The sequence below is a fragment of the Eurosta solidaginis genome, chromosome 2, assembly GCF_040869045.1.
Source record: "Eurosta solidaginis isolate ZX-2024a chromosome 2, ASM4086904v1, whole genome shotgun sequence".
Taxonomy (NCBI): Eukaryota; Metazoa; Arthropoda; class Insecta; order Diptera; family Tephritidae; genus Eurosta; species Eurosta solidaginis.
In genome coordinates this window covers 168,009,982-168,031,885 of record NC_090320.1, presented here as the reverse complement: position 1 = coordinate 168,031,885, position 21,904 = coordinate 168,009,982, and the positions used below count along the sequence as shown (strand labels likewise).

At 45.2% G+C, this 21,904-nt stretch overlaps 1 protein-coding gene across 2 annotated transcripts in view; it reads left to right on the top strand.

The window, feature by feature from the left end:
- Positions 1-487: 487 nt before the first annotated feature.
- The window catches only part of Ncoa6 (Nuclear receptor coactivator 6), a 226,427-nt gene continuing 205,010 nt past the window's right edge, over positions 488-21,904 (top strand). For both annotated transcript variants that reach the window (XM_067766382.1, XM_067766381.1), the window contains exon 1: positions 488-1,417. In XM_067766382.1, coding sequence (XP_067622483.1) covers positions 1,403-1,417 — 15 coding nt within the window. In that variant the 5' untranslated portion in view covers positions 488-1,402. The remainder of the gene's footprint in view (positions 1,418-21,904) is intronic.

Genomic DNA, 21,904 nt, shown 5'->3' with positions numbered 1-21,904 from the left:
TTTGTTTAATTGCGAGTTAAAAAATATAATTTTTGCTTTTGGATTCTGAATTTTGACGAAAATACACCTCTTTTGGTACCGCTATCGAGATGTGCGACCCGAATTTTAGTGCAGCACTTAAGTTGCAAAGTTACTAAATTTGGATATTTAAAAGCTTATATTTCATAAACTAAGAGTCTCCTGGAGCTTCAGATTTCATTTTGGTGATTTTTAGGACCCCTCTACCCCTACATATCAACAAAAGTTTGAAAATCGTGGCACCTTATATAAAATCCAACTCGAGGGCCCTCAATTTGACTTCTGTCCAAAAATTCTCCTATTAAACTAGAGAATCAAAATGTTAATTTATATGTGGAGCCAAGTAGACGGGAAATTAAATTACTTAATTAAAGAGCGTTGGCAACAATATATATTCCTTCCATTGGACAACTTCCATTGGAATCTCTTCCAATGCAATTTTCTTTTTCCAAATACGAGTGGAAGTAAAATGCAAATGGCGGTTGTTATTGTGATCGAATTTTATGTAGACGAATATCTTGCAAAATATTGTGTTAAATCTTCAATACTTTGATTATATATAAATCAGTTTGTAGAAGTTATTTGCGTCATTACAGTACGATTTTTGAGCAACCTAAATCGCATATAATACAAATCGCCGACCAAAAAATGTACTCGGTCATTTCCTCGCTTTTTAACTCTGTCGTGCATATGTGATAGAAGTAAATTCATGTGGATTTCGAGTATATGGCACTTTTTGTAGTACTCTAAAGTATCTTCTGTTAATTTGTATATATGATTTTTTTTCGACAAAATGGAGCGGAAAATAAGAAAAACGAACATATTTGTTATCCATTTCAACAATGAACTAACTGAATAGGGAAAATTCATGAATTTAGTATAGAAAACTCCCTACGAAAGCCAGTCGTAAATAAGTGGTGGATAGGTATTCGTTTACATCTGACGGAAAAAGTGGAAACATAAACTAAACGTTGTCTATGTAAAAACATCAAACAAATACCTTGTTTTAACAATCAATATAGTTTATATATACTTTTTGCAAACAATTTCGAAATGACATACCTACGTGCTTGCAATTAAGCTGATGTAAATGTGAAAATAAGCAGGAAGTTGGAAAGTAACTTCTGCTTAGTGCTGTTCTAAATAACAATACCTTAAATTCCAATTTGAATATCATAATATTTCCCATATAAGACAATTAAAAGCGGAAAATTAAATTAAAGTGCATAAAACAAAAGGGTATCGACAAGTAGACTACTTTTTTGCTTTTTCTTGAACTGGTTCGAGCAAAATATATTTGAATGATATAAAAATAATAGTACTCATTAACACTTCTCAAGTCTAATATTTAAATCCCAGTCAAGTGTAATTGTCGTGTAATGACATGCAACTTAAACAGGTGAGTTTGTTTACTTTTGGTAACTTTTTACTTTAGCTCAAAACTTCTAGAACAAGTTCAAAACCATCGGGAGAAGTTCTGTCAAAAACCGAAAAATTTGCTGGACGAACCGAAATAAGTTGGGATCGATAAAGTATCGCATAAAATCTTATTATTTAAACTGGAATCCATTGTATTTCACTCTGTTTTCCTATCATGGTTAAAATCTTATTTGTCGAATAGGTCCTTGTGCGTCGAAATTGAAGACTGTAAGTCCCAACCCTTCTTGGCAACATCCGGGGTACCTCAGGGTAGCATTCTTGGTCCTCTTTTATTTGTGCTCTTTATTAATGACATTGGTTCCTACTTTAATTCGTCTGATTTCCTTTTATATGCAGACGATCTTAAGATTTTTCGTAGAATTAATGGCCCGCCAGATGCAGTGCTCCTACAAAATGATCTAAATAATCTTGTTGCTTGGTGTAATGCCAATAGTCTCTACTTAAATGTCAAAAAATGTTTTCAAATGTCTTTTTCCAAGTCGTCTACCCTGCATACCACGCCCTACGGTATTTCAGGTGTTCCACTGGCTTCTGTCAGAGAAGTTATTGATCTAGGTGTTGTCTTCGACACCTCGTTCTCCTTCGTTAGTCATATCTGTTATGTCCTTCCGAAGGCTTGCAGAAACCTTGCCTTCCTTCGCAGAAATGCAAAAGACTTCAAGGAACCCTATACCAGGAAGGCACTTTTTATCTCTTTAGTTCGCTCAAAATTAGAATACGCCTCAGTTGTCTGGAATCCCATCTATAGTGGCTACTCTGCCAGAATAGAGAGGGTTCAAAGAAAATTCATTAGATTTTGCTTAAATTCTGTTAACTTTGACGATCCAACCCCATCCTATTACTCGCGATGCATGCTTATCAATCTCCAGTCTCTTGAAATGTTTGTTTATGATCTCATCACTGGCTCTTTGGATTGTTCAGCTCTTCTAGCTAAAGTTAATTTTAATGTACCTAATAGGTGTCTTCGTACTTTCTTGCCCTTTTACTTGCGTGTCGGTAGAGCTAACTATTGCATGTTTGACCCGATTTTCCGCGCACTTACCGTATTTAATAGACTCTCAGGGAGTTTCCTTCTTGATTTCTCTTTGTCGAGAAGTACGTTCAAGTCTTCTCTGGATTTGTGGCTGTAATTTATTTTTATTATTTATTCATCTCATTGTTATCTTTTTTCTTTTTTATTATTTACACGGTAATTAATATATAAGTTTGACTATATAGTTTTTATATCTTTCTATTCATTTGTATCTAGTCTGTAAGATTCTTTTCGTTCATAGACTTAATAAACATATACATACATACATAGTAGAATACCTTCCTGTATTGGTTGTTGTTGGTGTTGTTTTATTAAAGATAAACCACCCCGTAGCTTTGGGAAGTGTTATCGATGTTGATGGTCCGGTGACAAAGCACCATTAAGATACTAGCCCGAACATAGATAGATAGATAGATAGATAGATAATTAATTGAGGATCGCACTGCGACCATTGGTCTATTGTGCCCTCATCTGCTTCACAACACCTCATCCAAGCCGACATCTCTGATGAACCCTAGCAGTTCACCTGGCTTGAGGGATTTGATGTGAGTATGCTCTGGCCATGGTGAGCCCATAAACTTAGCTCTACGTCTTGAGATTGCATCGCACTCCAGGAGGATATGGTCCGCCGTCTTCGCTGATCTGTCACAAAATCGGCAAGTGTTGTTTGATATTATACCCAGCTTTTGCATCTGGCTGTTCAGTCTACAGTGTCCTGTAAGAATTGCTGTTAGAGTTCTTTTGATATTTTTCGAGAGGCCTATAAATGCCCTGTATCGAGTTGTGCAATAACCCCCTAACAGTAGCTTAGATTGTCTTAGGCCTGGCATATTACGCCAGTGTTCTTCCCTCTTTTCCTTTTCTTCTGCCAATAGATGCCCCCTAATTTCCTGCGGGCCTACTGGCAGGAACGGCTCAGGACCAATAGGTCGTATCGTTGCTGCCTCTCTGGCCAGGCTGTCCGCCTGCTCGTTTCCCTCGACCCCTGTGGCCTGGAACCCAGGCCAACAGTAATTCATTGTGTGCTCCTAGTTGGTTCAGCTTTTCCACACACTCAAGGACTAGCGCTGATTTTATTTCAAATGCTGAGATGGCCTTGAGGGCGGCCTGGCTGTCACTGAGTATGGCAATTTTCTCATTGGAGTATTTTCGCTGAAGGTTCAGGTCCGCGCACTGGCTTATGGCAAATACCTCCGCTTGAAAAATGCTCGGGTATGCTCCCAGGGGTATTGATATTTTGGCTCTGGGTCCAAAGACTCCAGATCCAATCCCCTCTGGAGTCTTCGAGCCATCGGTATACCATACTATACTGTTTAGCTGCTGAATGCTCTCAATTCTGCTTTCTTCCCACGTACCCTTGTATATCTTTTCTCATATACTATGTGCCTGAGGATATCATCCCTCGGGAGTTGAGAGATTGGGATCTTCTCTCTCAATTCCTCTATGTTCCGGGACGATATGACTTTACCTTTGCCCGAGCCCTCCTTAACGATATTAAGGAGGGCTCGCTTGGCTGATTGCTCTATCGATATATGCAGCGGGGTCAGATCGAGGATAGCCTCCAGCGCTGTTGTGGGGTATGTGCGCATAGCTCCCGTGATGCACACACATGCCAATCGCTGAAGTTTTGACAGTGCTTGCCTCGTCGTCGCCCGAGTTGTTCTCGATGCCCAGGCTATTGAGCCATATGTTATCATAGGTTTTACTATCATGGTAAACATCCATCTTAGCACGTGTGGGCTACAGCCCCATGATTTGCCTGCTAGACGTTTGCATACCATGATGGACCTCATGGCCCTAGTCTTCATGGAGTCGAAGTGTTGTTTCCATAAGAGCTTGGTGTCAAAAATGATCCTCAAGTATTTCACTGCGGTTCCATATTCTAGTTCCACGCCATCTTATGTTATTGCTCTCAGGGCTGGTAGGACCCTTCTTCTGGTGAAGGGGATGATGGTTGTCTTAGATGGGTTGATGTTAAGACCCACATTGGCGCACCACTCCCTTGTAATGTTCAATGCTCTTTGTATTATGTCACAGAGCGTACTCTCGAATTTACCCCTCGCAATTATGACGATGTCGTCAGCATATCCTTGGCATCTTATGCCACTGTCTGATAGGCTTTGCAGGAGTTCATCCACTACTAGGCTCCACAAAAGGGGTGACAGGACACCTCCCTGGGGGCACCCTCTCGTGGTAATAACCTTAACTGCGCTGCTGCCTACTTGAGCTTCAGCGATTCTTGTACGGAGTAGACTGTCAATCCATCTCTGGATAGGCAACTGAACTCCTCTTCTCTGCAGTGCTATGTTTACGCTTTCGTGAGATGTGTTGTCAAAGGCACCCTCGATATCAAGGAAAGCGCAAAGCACTGTTTCCCCTGTTTCGAACGCCCTCTGTATTTCAGATGTTAACTGGTAGATAGATAGATGTTGTGAGGTTAAGCACTGCGACCTATTGGTCTATTGTGCCCTCAATTCTCTTTACAACACTTCATCCAAGCCGAGTTCTCTGAGAAAATCCAGAATGGTTCCCGGCTTCAGAGAGTGTATGTGACTATTTCCTAGTTTGGATGATCCTAGGATTCTAAGTCTTCGTCTCGCGACTGCTTCACATTCCTTCAGGATGTGTTCTGCAGACTCATCTTCGACATCACAGAAGCGACAGAGGCTACTAGCTGATATGCTCTTTAGCCTACAGTGACCTGTGAGTATACCTGTTACAATCCTAAGGCTACTTTTTGGGAGGTTAATCATAGCCTTATATCGCTTCGAGTTGTACCCTCCTATTAGTGCCTTTGCCTGCCGAAGTCCTGGACTCTCGCGCCAGTGTTGTTCTCTGAGGCACGCCTCCTTTTGTATAAAGTCCTCCCTTATTGTATGTGACCCTATTGGCACCATAGGCTCGGGTCCTATTGGCTTTCCGGCCGCTGCCAACTAGGCAAGCTCGTCGGCTCGCTCGTTACCATCCACTCCTCTGTGTCCAGGTACCCATGCCAGACGGATGGTGTTGTTGACTCCTAGATTGTTTAACCTCTCCACGCACTCAAGGACTGTTGATGATTTGATCTCAACCGAAGCTAATGCCTTGAGTGCAGCCTGACTGTCGCTGAGTATAACGATTTTCTCGTTGGTATATCCCCGCTGTAAATTTATCTCTGCACACCGGCTTATGGCAACAACTTCGGCCTGGAAGATGCTCGGATATTTTCCGAGTGGTAGGGATATTTTGGTTCGGGGCCCGAAGATCCCCGCTCCTATGCCCTACGGTGTCTTCGAGCCATCGGTGTACCATATTATAGTGTGTTCCTGGTGAAGCGCTTCAATCCTGGAGGTGTCCCACGTACATTTGTTCCCCATCTCTATTTTGAAGCGCTTCTCAAACTTAATTATCTTCCTCGTATCTCTGGGAAGTTGGATAAGTGGAATCTGCTCCTGCAGCTTCGCCATGCTCCATGACTGTATCACTTTGCCTCTTCCACATCCCTCTTTAGCTATGTTTACTAAAGTACTCCTGGCTGCCTGCTCAATTATTATATGTAGAGGCGTTAACTCAAGCAGCACTTCTATTGCTGCCGTCGGGCATGTTCGCATGGCTCCCGTAATGCAGACACACGCTAAGCGTTGAAGCTTCGTGAGCGATTTTTGTACGGTCACCATGGTTGTTCTTGATGCCCACGCAACTGCTCCGTACACTATGATAGGTCTCACTATCATAGTGTACATCCATCTTAGGATCTTTGGGCTGCATCCCCAGGATCTTCCTGCAATACGTCTGCACACCATTATTGCTCTTGTAGCCTTTGATATGGTGTTGTCGACGTGTTTCTTCCATAAGAGCTTAGAGTCAAACGTGACTCCCAAGTATTTCACCTCAGACGTGTACTCCATCTGTACTCCATTCATTGTGATTTGCCTAATCCCTTCCAGTTTCCTTTTCCTGGTAAAGGGCACAATGGATGTCTTGTTAGGGTTGATGCTTAGCCCTACCTCAGTACACCATTCTTTCGTTAACCTCAATGCCCTTTGCATTATGTCGCAAAGGGTGCTCTCAAATTTGCCCCTTACAATGATAACAATATCATCCGCGTACCCCTGACATCGGATTCCGTTGTCTGAGAGCCTCTGTAGAAGTTTCATCTCTACTGTACCGTCTCCACTTGAGGTTTCGGCAATCCTCGTGCGCAATAAGGCGTTTATCCACATACGGATTGGACGCTGTATCTCTCTTCTCTCGAGTACCCGATTCACACTTTCGTGTGTCGTGTTGTCGAAAGCCCCCTCTATGTCCAAAAATGCGCATAGAGTTATCTCCCCGCACTCGAGCGCACTTTGGATTTCTGTGGACAGCTGATACAGTGCAGTTTCTGTCGACCTGCCTGTTCTGTATGCATGCTGATCTTTATGTAGTGGCACTCTAACGAGAGCTGTGTCCGTGGACCTACCCGCTCTGTAGGCATGCTGGCTATAATGTAAGGGCCAGCTCTTGAGGGCGGTCGACCTGATTTCTTGGTCTATTATCTTTTCCATTGCCTTCAAGACAAAGGAGGTTAGACTTATTGGTCTGAAGGACTTTGCTTGTGAATAGTCCTTTTTACCTACTTTTGGTATAAATACCACTCTTGCTCTTCTCCACATCATGGGTATATATCCCAGTGCCAGGCTATCTCTCATGATTCTGGCGAGATGTGGGATGATCTGTGTCCCTTGCTGCATTAGCGCCGGGTAGATGCCATCCACCCCCGGAGATTTGTATTTCTCAAAAGATTCCACTGCCCATCTGACTCTGGCCTCACAAAAGAGGGAGTTGGCTAGTTGCCAGTCTGATGGGGTTGGTTTAACTCTGGGTAGCCCGAACATATCGCGAACGATTTATTTGACCACATTACCGATCTAATATCAGCGGTAGAATTCCCGAAATTCGTTGTAACCGCTCTGCCGGTGAAGGTAAGCTTTGGTCCACCGTAAAGTCCCTATCCAATCCGTCTAAGCACAATGAAAAATTTCCATCGCCTTTGGATATAAAGTGCTGTTGGATGCCAAAAAAATGAGCGAGCGCCTTCTGCCAACAATATATAATGCATTCTACGGTTGACAAAGTTAGACGGAGGGCCAACAGATGCGTACATAAACATAAATTCAGCGCGTCCCCAATTACCATCACCGCCAAAGAGGTTGAGGATGCCATCGGTCATGCTAAACCATCCAAAGCAGTGGGCCCAGACGGCGTAGACATGCTGATAGATAGATAGACAGATAATTAATTGAGGATCGCACTGCGTCCATTGGTCTATTGTGCCCTCAGCTGCTTCACAGCACCTCATTCAGGCAGACATCCTGATGAACCCAACAGTTCACCTGGCTAGATAGCTTTGATGTGAGAATGCTCTGGCTATGGTGAGCCCATAAACCGTCCTGAGATTGCGTTGCATGTGACTGTTCAGCGTACAGTGTCCTGTAAGAATAGCTGTTAGGATTCTTAGGTTATCTTTGCCTATTAATGCCCTATATCGAGTTGGCTGTAACTCCCTAATAGTAACATATGTATATTCTCTCAGGACTGGCATATTGCGCCAGTGCTCTTCCCTCTTTTCCCTTTCTTCTACTAATAGATGCCCCCTAATTTCCTGCGTACCTACTGACAGGAACGGCTCGGGACCAATAGGTCGTGTCGTTGCTGCCCTTGGCAAGGCTGTCCACCTGCTCATTACCCTCAACTCCCCTGAGGCCGGGAACCCAGGTCAGCTTTAGTTCGTTGTGTGCTCCTAGTTGATTTAGCTTTTCAGCGCACTCATGGACCAGTGCTGATTTTATTTCAAAGGCCGCGATTGCATTGAGTGCGGCCTGACCGTCACTGAGTATGGCAATTGTTTCATTGGAGTATTTGCGCTGAAGGTTCAGGTCAGCGCACCTTATGGCGAATACTTCCGCTTGAAAAATGCTCGGGTATGCTCCCAGGTGTATTGAATCTTGGTTCTGGGTCCCACGACTTCTGATCCAATCCCCTTTGGCGTCTTCGAACATTCGGTATACCATACTATCCTATTTAGCTGATGAATGCTCTCAATTCTGCTTTCCTCCCATGTACCCTTGTCTCCCAGTTCCACTTTATATCTTTTTTCATACACTATCTGCCTGAGGATATTATACCTCATGAGTTGAGGGAGTGTGATCTTCTGTCTCAATTCCTCTTTGTTCCGGGACGATATGACTTTACCTTTGTCCGAGCCCTCGACGATATTCAGGAGGGTTCGCTTGACTGACTGCTCTATCGATATATGCAGCGGTGTTAGATCGAGGATAGCTTCCAGCGCTCTTGTTGGGCATGTGCGCAAAGCTCCCTTGATGCACACACATGCCAGTCGCTGAAGTTTTGACAGTGCTTACCTCGTCGTCGCCCGAGTTGTTCTCGATGCCCAGGCTATCGAGCCATACGTTACCATAGGTTTTACTATCATGGTGTACATCCATCTTAGCACATGTGGGCTACAGCCCCATGATTTGCCTGCTAGACGTTTGCATACAATGATGGACCTGGTTGCCCTACTTTTCATGGAGTCGAAGTGTTGTTTCCATAGGACCTTGGTGTCCAAGGTGACCCCCAATTATTTTACAGCGGTTCCATATTATAGTGTCACGCCATCTATTGTTATTGCTCTCAGGGCTGGTATGACCCTTCTTCTGGTAAAGATGGTTAAAAGCCTAGGAAAAGAGGGTTTCAAATATTTATTATTATTATTATATTTATTTATTACGGTCTTTAAGACCTAGTTGATGTTAAGTAAACATTCATTAAATATTAAGTGTTACAATATAAAAATAATTTTACTTTAAACTTATTAATATTTTCACAATCTTTTATCTCAGTAGGTAGTTCATTGTACATTTTGTACCCTGTGTATTCTAAAGTCTTCTTTGCGAACTCTGTTCTTACTCTATGCAGTCTTATATTATTGCAGTATCTAGTTCCATAACTATGGATCTCGTGATTATATAATATTTTATTGCTCAGGTAACTCGGTAGCATTCCTAATCTTACATGATGTATAAATTTCAAAGTGAAGTAACTTATTGACTGTTTTATACTAAGCCAGTTTAACCGATTCAGCATTATAGTTTTTGATGTTCTTGGAAGACATTTTAATATAAATCGCATTGCCTTGTTTTGTTGTATTTGTAGTCTTTTAATTTGCAAATCACTCGCTATTAGAAGAATTGTAGGACAGTATATAAAGTGCGGCTCAATAATTGAACGATACACCATTATTTTATGACGTGGACTAATTAATATATTTACACGTTCTGTACATGAATCCTATTTTCTGCGCAATTTTTCTTTCAAGATAATTTATATGTTCTCCAAAACTCAGGTTTTCATCAATTAAAACTCCTAAGTACTTCATTTCATTTACTCTTTGAATTAAGTTGTTTTTTATCTTCAGGGTTATATTGTTTAAATCGTTATTACGTATAATGTTCTGGTTTTTGCAAAATACCATGAACTTAGTCTTATCTATATTTAACTTCAATTTTTTAAGGCACAACCAGTTGTATAGACAGTCAAGATCTTCTTGTGCTTTCTGCATTGCACAGTCGGCATATTTCTCACTGATGGTGAGCAGTGCATCATCCGCAAATAGACGTATATTGCAATATTTTAAGCATTTTTTATATCATTTATGTACAATGTAAATAGTATCGGTGCAAGTTAGTTAGTTAGTTATCTGATATATCCTCTTTTCATTCTGCAATAACCATGTTAAGTGCTGTTTCACAAGAATGCCTCTTCCTGAATCCAGACTGTTCTGGTATAATAACTTTGTGCTTTTCTAGGTATGCCACCAATTGATTATTCACCACTATTTCCATAATTTTCTCATCTGAGGGTAACGTATTGATTGGCCGTAGCTCCTCCGGTTTCACTGTATTTTTTACTTTTTCAACAGGTACTATTGAAACTTTCCAGCAGTTTGGAACAATGCCATTATTGAGGGACTCATTTATTATGTCTTTGTAAAAGTTACCACTGTCCATCATGGAATCCATGACGCCTCCCAAGGCAGTCGGTTCTATGTACCGGAACGACTCGGGATTTTTCCCGACCAAGGACTGTCATTTCAATGTGACCCCATCTAATTTGTTTCGTCCCTCCCACAAATTGTCATCCTCCTAGCAGCTCCTTGCAGCAGGACTGCTCCATATTATCTTACTCCGGGAAGGCATCGAATCCAATCCGGGTCCGTCTCCTGACCCCGGTCCTGAGAAATGGTTTTGCTGCATCTGCCGGAAAAGAATCTTTTTAGGACGGTCATACTCTGTTCAGTGTGTCTCGTGCAAGGGATTGTTGCATCGGACAGGTTGTTCTGGGCTTGATCCCAAAACCCGACGCCACGTAACTTTTATAAATCTTTGGTGGCTCCTTGCTGTTCACGCCCAAGGGCGTCCCGTAGTCTACGTCTAAGCGCCCCCCCCCCCCCCCCCCCCACACTACCTTCCAGCAGTCTCGCTGCTCAGCAAGCCACAACAAGTACCCGCTGCTGCTCGCGCCCCACGGCGCCAACAACTCAACCAGCTGCAACCACTCATACTACAATCTTCGTAGTAGAGTCGGAAGCAATCCGGCAGCAATCGTGTAGGTCAGGGAAACAGACTCTTAGTCCCTACCTCCGTTTGCACCGTTTACCAGCACAATATATATGTTTGCGACATCCGCCCAATGCAGCTCCTACCTTGGGTGGTGCCACTTCCCTAGATGTTCTGGTCTCCGCGACGGCAACCCCCCGACGGGTTTCATCGCGCCATGTTGCCAGGTCGCAAACCCAAATCATCCGGGTACCCCATTGCTTGCCCAAGGACGCCCAGTCCTAGGGCCACATCAGCAATTGCGTCCTGCCTTCCCCAACCCAGGCGTAGTCACCCGTCACTTACCCCCAGAGTGGCGACGTCTCCCCTTATGCACTTCAGAAATCTGCAGTTAAACTGTAATGGACTAACTGGGAAGATTACGGAGATAGTCGATTTCATGAAGCGGCACAACATCCGCATTGCTGCGATTCAAGAGACTAAACTCACAGCAAGATCTGCATTGCAGACCTGCTCTGGGTATAACGTCCACAGGAAAGACCGCGAGAGCGGAAATGGAGGCGGTCTCGCGTTTATCATACACCACTCTGTGCAATATTGTATATTTGATCCTGGCATCGACCGCAGGGACAATGTCTTAGAACGTCAAGGCCTATCTCTCCGGTCAGGCGATGCAAACCTAGAAATCATCAACATCTACATCCCTCCTGCCACCTGTTGCCCCAGTGGATACCGCCCTAATATCAGGGCCTTACTCACTGGCAACAATCGCATTATCTTAGGCGATTTCAATGCCCATCATGATCTATGGCATTCAAACTTGCGGGCGGACAGGTGAGATGTTGGCGGATCAAATAGAAGAAACGACGTTCTGCACAATAAACGGAGACGCCCCCACACGTATGGTAGGAAGCTGTCACAGCTCGCCAGATATCTCAATCGTGAGCGCAGAACTCGTAAACTGCGTCAACTGGCAGCCGATGGTAAAATTGGCATCCGACCACCTGCCCATACTTGTTGTTGTTGTTGTTGTTGTAGCGATAAGGTTGCTCCCCGAAGGCTTTGGAGAGTGTTATCGATGTGATGGTCCTTTGCCGGATACAGATCCGGTACGCTCCGGTACCACAGCACCATTAAGGTGCTGGCCCGACCATCTCGGGAACGATTTATGTGGCCACATTAAACCTTCAGGCCATCCCCTCCCTCCCCAACCCAAGTTCCATAAGGAGCTTAGGGTCGCCAGAGCCTCGTCTGTTAGTGAAACAGGATTCGCCGCGGATAGGTGAGGTTGACAATTGGGTTTGGAGAAGCTATATGTTGCGCTGGCAACCTGCAGGGTTGCGCTACACATACTTATTTCGCTTGAGCGTAACGCCGACTTCATCGTCACTGAAAAAAGCACTTTCATAAACTTCAAAAAAGGAAAGTGGGAAGAATATAAATCCTTTACAGACAGCCGCCTAGCTGCCCTCCCTATCCCGACTGATGCCCGCCAAGGGGAGCGTGCCTTCCGTAAGGTCATTAAATCCGCCTCGGCACATTTCATTCCCGCCGGGAGAATTCCCGAAATCCGGTCCCACTTCCCGGCGGAGGCCCAAACTTAGCGAGAGAACGTGACCTTATAAGACAGCTTGACCCAGGCGACCCCCAAATAAGGGATATAAACCAACGCATCAGATTGCTTGTGGAGGAACACAAGCGGGCGAAATGAGAGGAGCACCTAAGAGGTTGTAACCTCTCTACCGGTTTGGGTAAACTTTGGTCCACCGTAAAGTCCCTATCGAATCCGACTAAGCACAAAGACAAAGTTTCCATCGCCTTTGGCGACAATGTGCTGTCGGACGCGAACAATGCGCGAGCGCTTTCTGCCGACAATATATAATGCATCCTACGCACGACAAAGATAGACGGAGAGCCAATAGATGCGCACATAAACACAAATTCAGCGCGTCACCAATCACCATCACCGCTAAAGAGGTTGAGGACGCCATTGGTCGTGCTAAACCATCCAAAGCAGGGGCCCAGACGGCATAGCCACGCCGATGCTTAAAAACCTAGGGAAAGAGGGGTTCAAATATTTAGCGCATGTCTTCAATCTGTCTCTTTCCCAACTTTGTCATACCTGAGAAATGGAAAATGGCCAAGGTGGTCCCGCTAATAAAGCCTGGGAAACCAGCAAACATAGGTGAGTTGTATTGTCCGATATCTCTCCTATCGCCAATGGCAAAGACGCTTGAAGCCATTTTGCTTATGCCCTTATTTCCAAGCAAATTTGCAGCTAGCCCCTCATCAGCATGTCTTCAGAAAACTCCATAGCACTACCACCGCGCTAAATGCCATTAGCATCCAGATAAATTGCGGTTTATATCAATACCCCCACCATAGAACAGTACTCGTAGCGCTAGACCTATCAAAAGCTTTTGATACGGTCAACCATGGCACGTTACTGCAAGACCTGGATGGGTCTACCCTTCCCCCATGTCTTAAAAGGTGGACCAATTATCTGGGTGGTCGGAAGGCATCGGTGCAATTTAGAAGCGTAACATCAAAACCAAGAGGAATTAAACAAGGGGTGCCACAGGGTGGTGTCCTATCCCCACTTTTGTTTAATTTCTACATATCTAAGCTACCTTCACCACCAGAAGGAGTCACTATTGTTTCATACGCCGATGACTGCACAATAATGGCCACAGGCCCAGGCCCACAGATCGATGAGCTCTGCAACAGAATAAACGGCTACCTCCCTGATCTCTTCAGTTTTTTCGCCTCGCGAAACCTGGCATTATCACCGACTAAATCTTCCGCGACCTTATTTACAACATGGGCGTCCCAAATGTCGACCATTTTGAACATCCCCGTCGATGGCACTACGCTACCGACTGTCCTACACCCCAAAATCTTGGGTGTGACGTTTGATCAGGAGCTACATTTTTGTGAGAACGTAGCCGCAATTGTTCCGAAAATCCAGAGCCGTAATAAAATCCTCAAATCCCTTGCTGGCAGTACCTGGGGAAAAGATAAAGAAACGCTCATTACTACATACAAATCAATTGGCCAGCCGTTTACGTTCTACGCGTCACCCATATGGTCGCAAAGCTTAAAAATTACCCACTGGAAGAAGCTACAGGCCTGCCAAAATACTGCTCTCAGAATTGCTACGGGCTGCCTTTTTATGTCCCCAGAACACCATCTACATAATGAGACGAGAATACTCCCCATCAGGGAGAGAAATGAGATGCTAACCAAACAGTTCCTGTTGAATACCCAGAAACCTGGGCATCCAAACAGACATCTGATTGATGAGCCAACACCGCCTAGGGGCTTAAGGAGTTGTTGTTGTTGTTGTTGTAGCAATGCTCGCCCCACCTAATAGCCGCGACCGATCACAAATTGTCATCAATATCCTCTAACGGGAGTCCAAGGAAACTTGCCGTTTCAACAGGGGTGGACCATAAGGAAAGGGGTGTTAGAGGCGTTGGTTCCACATTACAATTAAAGAGATAGTTGGTGTCATGTGGGGACACATTGCAAGCAGGGCATACATTTTGTATGTCGGGGTTGATTCTGGATAGGTAAGAGTTTAACCTGTTACAGTATCCAGAACGAAGTTGAGCAAGAGTGACACGCGTTTCCCTGGGGAGTATGCGTTCCTCTTCTGCGAGTTCTGGATATTTTTCTTCAAGTACTGGATTCACCGGGCAATTCCCGACATAAAGGTCCGACGCCTGTCTATGGAGTTCACCAAGGACCTGCTTGTGTTTTTCCGCTTCATACGGCTGGGTTCTCAGGTGCCGTATTTCCTCAAAATGCTTACGGAGATGACTCCTTAGGCCCCTAGGCGGTGCTGGTTCGTCGATCAGATGTCTGTTGGGATGCCCAGGTTTCTGGGTATTCAACAGAAACTGTTTGGTCAGCATCTCATTTCTCTCCCTGATGGGGAGTATTCTCGCCTCATTATGCAGATGGTGTTCTGGGGACATAAGAAGACAGCCCGTGGCGATTCTGAGAGCAGTATTTTGGCAGGCCTGTAGTTTCTTCCAGTGGGTGGTTTTTAGGCTTGGCGACCATATGGGTGACGCGTAGCACGTAATCGGCTGGCTAATTGCTTTGTATGTGGTCAAGAGCGTTTCTTTATCTTTTCCCCAGGTACTGCCAGCAAGGGATTTGAGGATTTTATTACGGCTCTGAATTCTTGGAACAATTGCGGTTGCGTGCGCACCAAAATGTAGATCCTGATCAGACGTCACACCCAAGATTTTGGGGTGTAGGACAGTCGGTAGCGTAGTGCCATCGACGTGGATGTTCAATATGGTCGACATTTGGGGCGTCCATGTTGTAAAGAAGGTCGCGGAAGATTTAGTCGGTGACAATGACAGGTTTCGCGAGGCGAAAAAACTGGAGAGATCAGGGAGATAGCCGTTTATTTTATTGCATAGCTCATCGATCTTTGGGCCTGGGCCAGTGGCCATTATTGTGCAGTCATCGGCGTAGGAAACGATTGTGACTCCTTCCGGTGGTGAAGGTAGCTTAGATATGTAGAAATTAAACAAAAGCGGGGATAGGACACCACCCTGTGGCACCCCTTGTTTAATTCTCCTTTGTTTTGATGTTTCGTTTCTGAATTGCACCGATGCCTGCCGACCACCCAGATAATTTGCGGTCCACCTTTCAAGACATGGGGGAAGGGTAGACCCTTCCAGGTCTTCCAGTAACGAGCCATGGTTGACCGTATCAAAAGCTTTTGATAGGTCTAGCGCTACGAGTACTGTTCTATGGTGGGGATATTGATTCAAACCGCAATTTATCTGGCTGCTAATGAAATTTAGCGCGGAGGTAGTGCTATGGAGTTTTCTGAAGCCATGCTGATGAGGGGCTAGCTGCAAATGTGCTTGGAAATGAGGGAGCAAAATGGCTTCAAGCGTCTTTGCCACTGGCGATAGGAGAGATATCGGACGATATGACTCACCTACGTTAGCTGGTTTCCCAGGCTTTAGTAGCGGGACCACCTTGGCCATTTTCCATTTCTCGGGTATGACAAAGGTGGAGAGATACAGGTTGAAGACATGCGCTAAATATTTGAAACCCTCTTTCCCTAGGTTTTTAAGCATCGGCATGGCTATGCCGTCTGGGCCCACTGCTTTGGATGGTTTAGCGCGACCAATGGCGTCCTCAACCTCTCTAGCGGTGATGGTAATTGGTGACGCGCTGAGTTTGTGTTTATGTGCACGTCTATTGGCTCTCCGTCTATCTTTGTCGACCGTAGGATGCATTATATATTGTCGGCAGAAAGCGCTCGCGCATTTTTTCGCATCCGACAGCACCTTATCGCCAAAGGCGATGGAAACTTTGTCTTTGTGCTTAGTCGGATTCGATAGGGACTTTACGGTGGACCAAAGTTTACCTACACCGGTAGAGAGGTTACAACCTCTTAGGTGCTCTTCCCAATTCGCCCGCTTGTGTTCGTCCACAAGCAATCTGATGCGTTGGTTTATATCCCTTATTTGGGGGTCGCCTGGATCAAGCTGTCTTATAAGGTCGCGTTCCCTCGCTAAGCTCGCGGCCTCCGCCCGGAAGTGGGGCCGGATTTCGGGAATTCTCCCGGCGGGAATGAAATGTGCCGAGGCGGATTCAATGACCTTACGGAAGGCACGCTCCCCTTGGCGGGCATCAGTCGGGATAGGGAGGGCAGCAAAGCTGCTGTCTGTTGCAGATTTATATTCTTCCCACTTTCCTTTTTTGAAGTTTATGAAAGTGCGTTTTTCGGTGACGATGAAGTCGGCGGTACGCTCGAACGAAATAAGTATGGGCAGGTGGTCGGATGCCAATGTTACCATCGGCTGCCAGTTGACGCAGTTTAAAAGTTCTGCGCTCACGATTGAGATATCTGGCGAGCTATGACAGCTTCCTACCATACGTGTGGGGGCGTCTCCGTTAATTGTGCAGAACGTCGTTTCGTCTATTTGATCCGCCAACATCTCACCCCTACTGTCCGCCCGCAAGTTTGAATGCCATAGGTCGTGATGGGCATTGAAATCGCCTAAGATAATGCGATTGTTGCCAGTGAGTAAGGCCTCGATATTAGGGCGGTATCCACTGGGGCAACAGGTGACAGGAGGGATGTAGATGTTGATGATTTTTAGATTTGCATCGCCTGACCGGACAGATAGGCCTTGACGTTCTAAGACATTGTCACTGCGGTCGATGCCAGGATCAAATATATGATATTGCACAGAGTGGTGTATAATAAACGCGAGGCCGCCTCCATTTCCGCTCTCGCGGTCTTTCCTGTGGACATTATAACCAGAGCAGGTCTGCAATGCAGATCTTGCTGTGAGTTTAGTCTCTTGAATCGCAGCAATGCGGATGTTGTGCCGCTTCATGAAATCGACTATCTCCGTAATCTTCCCAGTTAGTCCATTACAGTTGAACTGCAGAATTCTGAAGTGCATGAGGGGTGACGCCGCTACTCTAGGGGTAAGTGAGGGGTGACTACGCCTAGGTTGTGGAAGGCCAGGACGCAATTGCTGTTGTGGCATTGGGACTGGGCGCCCTTGGGCAAGCATTGGGGTACCCGGATGATTTGGGTTTGCGACCTGGCAACATGGCGCGATGAAACCCGTCGAGGGGTTGCCGTCGCGGAGACCAGAACATCTAGGAAAGTGGCACCACCCAAGGCAGGAGCTGCATTGAGCGGATGTCGCAAACCTATATATTCTGTGCTGGCAGACGGTGCAAACGGAGGCAGGGACTAAGAGTCTGTTTCCCTGACCTGCACGATTGCTGCCAGAAAAGAGGGGAGGAGAAGAAGACGGGGGCAGGGGCTGATGCTCAGCATTGCTACCAGCTCTACTACGAAGGTAGTAGTTATGAGTGGTATCAGCTGTTTGAGTTGTTGGCGTCGTGGGGCGCGAGCAGCAGCGGGTACTTGTTGTGGCTTGCTGAGCAGCGAAGCTGCTGTAAGGTAGTGGGGATACGCTTAGGCGTAGACTACGGGACGCCCTTGGGCGTGAGCAGCAAGGAGCCACAAAAGATTTATAAAAGTTACGTGGACGTCGGGTTTTGGGATCAAGCCCAGAACAACCTGTCCGATGCAACCATCCCTTGCACGAGACACACTGAACAGAGTATGACCGTCCTAAAAAGATTCTTTTCTGGCAAATGCAGCAAAACCATTTCTCAGGACCGGGGTGAGGAGACGGACCCGGATTGGGTTCGATACCTTCCCGGAGTAAGAGAATATGTAGCAGTCCTGCTGCAAGGAGCTGCTGGGAGGATGACAATTTGTGGGAGGGACGAAACAAATTAAATGGGGTCACACTGAAATGACAGTCCTTGGTCGGGAAAAATCCCGAGTCGCTCCGGTACATAGAACCGACTGCCTTGGGAAGCGGGGCTTAAGGAGTCATCTCCGTAAGCATTATGAGGAAATACGGCACCTGAGAACCCAGCCGTATGAAGCAAAAAAACAAGCAGGTCTTTGGCGAACTCCACAAACAGGCGTCGGACCTTTATGTCAGGAATTGACCGGTGAATCCAGTACTCAAAGAAAAGTACCCAAAACTTGTGCAGGAGGAACGCATACTCCCCAGGGAAACGCGTGTCACTCTTGCTCAACTTCGTTCTGGATACTGTAACAGGTTAAACTCTTACCTATCCAGAATCAACCTCGACATACAAAATGTATGCCCCGCTTGCAATGTGTCCCCACATGACCCCAACCATCTCTTTAATTGTAATGTGGAACCAACGCCTCTAACACCCCTTTCATTATGGTCCACCCCTGTTGAAACAGTTTCCTTGGACTCCCGTTAGAGGATATTGATGACAATTTGTGATCGGTCGCGGCTGTTAGGTGGGGCAAAGCACTGCTACAACAACAACAACAACATACGCAAACCCAAAACCTACATTCGCAGAAACGGTATCACATGCTCTGATTCAGGAAACAGCGTGGCAAATTTGCAGCTAGCCTGTCATCAGTATGGCTTCAGAAAACTCCATAGCACCACCACCGCGCTAAACTCCATCAGCACCCAGATAAATTGCGGTTTAAATCAAAACCCCCACCATAGAACAGTACTCGTAGCGCTAGACCTATCAAAAGCTTTTGATACGGTCAACCATGGCACGTTACTGCAAGACCTGGATGGGTCTACCCTTCCCCCATGTCTTAAAAGGTGGACCGCAAATTATCTGGGTGGTCGGCAGGCATCGGTGCAATTTAGAAACGAAACATCAAAACCAAGAGGAATTAAACAAGGGGTGCCACAGGGTGGTGTCCTATCCCCACTTTTGTTTAATTTCTACATATCTAAGCTACCTTCACCACCAGAAGGAGTCACTATTGTTTCATACGCCGATGACTGCACAATAATGGCCACAGGCCCAGGCCCACAGATCGATGAGCTCTGCAACAGAATAAACGGCTACCTCCCTGATCTCTTCAGTTTTTTCGCCTCGCGAAACCTGGAATTATCACCGACTAAATCTTCCGCGACCTTATTTACAACATGGACGTCCCAAATGTGGACCATTTTGAACATCCACGTCGATGGCACTACGCTACCGACTGTCTTACACCCCAAAATCTTGGGTGTGACGTTTGATCAGGATCTACATTTTGGCGAGCACGGCAATTGTTCCGAAAATCCAGAGCCGTAATAAAATCCTCAAATCCTTTGCTGGCAGTACCTGGGCAAAAGATAAAGAAACGCTCATTACTACATACAAAGCAATTGGACAGCCGTTTACGTTCTACGCGTCACCCATATGGTTGCAAAGCCTAGAAATTACCCACTGGAAGAAGCTACAGGCCTGCCCAAATACTGCTCTCAGAATTGCTACAGGCTGCCTTCTTATGTCCCCAGAACACCATCTACATAATGAGGCGAGAATACTCCCCATCAGGGAGAGAGATGAAATGCTAACTAAACAGTTCCTGTTGAATACCCAGAAACCTGGGCATCCAAACAGACATCTGATTGATGAGCCAACACCGCCTAGGGACTTAAGGAGTCATCTCCGTAAGCATTATGAGGAAATACGGCACCTGAGAACCCAGCCGTATGAAGCAAAAAAACAAGCAGGTCCTTGGCGAACTCCACAAACAGGCGTCGGACCTTTATGTCAGGGATTTACCGGTGAATCCAGTACTCAAAAAAAGTACCCAAAACTTGTGGCGGAGGAACGCATACTCCCCAGGGAAACGCGTGTCACTCTTGCTCAACTTCGTTCTGGATACTGTAACAGGTTAAACTCTTACCTATCCAGAATCAACCCCGACATACAAAATGTATGCCCCGCTTGCAATGTGTCCCCACATGACACCAACCATCTAACACCCCTTTCATTATGGTCCACCCCTGTTGAAACAGTTTCCTTGGACTCCCGTTAGAGGATATTGATGACAATTTGTGATCGGTCGCGGCTGTTAGGTGGGGCGAAGCACTGCTACAACAACAACAACAACATACGCAAACCCAAAACCTACATTCGCAGAAACGGTATCACATGCTCTGATTCAGGAAACAGCGTCGCTTCTGTGTAAGCCAGTTTTCAAAGCACGCCGTGTGGAAGTCGAAAGGCCAGACTGTGTGAACACAATATTGACCCCCAGCGGGTTAGGGAGTCAGAATATACCCGCGGTAGGTATGCCTGTCGTAAGAGGCGACTAAAATACCAGATTCGAGGGGCTGTGTACCGCAACCCTTCAGGTTGCCAGCGCAATATATAGCTTCTCCAAACCCAATTGTCAACCTCACCTATCTGCGGCGAATCCTGTTTCACTAACACCCGAGGCTCTGGCGACCCCAAGCTCCTCATGGAACTTGGGGGTGGGGAATGGAGGGATGGCCTGAAGGTTTAATGTGGCCACATAAGTCGTTCCGGAGATGGTCGGGCTAGCATCTTAATGGTGCTGTGTTACCGGAGCGTACCGGATCTGTATCCGGAAAAGGACCATCACATCGATAACACTCCCCAAAGTCTTCGGGGAGTAATCTTATCGCTACAACAACAACAACAACAACAACACAATATTGGATGCGCTGAAGGGATCACAACAGAAAAATGACGAAGTTATGGAGTGTTTCAAGTGCGGTAACCCAGGTCACATTGCTCGTTATTGCAGCACCGGTCCTGGTAGTTCCAACTTGGCTGGACACGCGGTCGCGGTCCGAATCACAATAAAAAAACTTCCTCCCTATTTATTTTTCTTTTACCTTATTATTTATTTATTAGTTATTAAGACTGTGAAAACAAAAAAAAAAAAAAATAAAGCAATTTGTGATATCTTATAAAAAAATACTTAAATGGAAAGAACCAAATGAATAGAAAAAAACTAAATAAAGAGGTGGCGATTGCGCAGAAAAAAAGGAAAAAAGTTCATTCGCCTAGCACAAACGAAAGAGCAAAAGAAAACAAAAAATATAGAAGTAACTGCGAAAGGCGAACGAAAAAAAATATATAGAAAGATAATTTTAGAGCGGTGATTTTGGCAAAACAAAAAAAGGAAACCAAAAAGATAAAATGCGGGCCAATAGGGCTTAGGGCCAGGTACCATACATATGTGTATCTATGTACGTATATGTATATGTACATAGGTTGGTATATGAAAAAAAAACTAAAAAAGGTGATATGTCGAACAAACTAAAAGCTACCTAACAACATTATGGTGATACAAAAATTATTTACAAAAAAAATTCTCGAGATCGACTTGAATAAAAAATGAACAAATTAAAAATTAATTTTAATGCGGTGAACCCAAAAAAACCCAAATCGTCTAATAAAAATATATAAAAACAAAAAAACAAAATGCACTTATTTAAAAAAAATC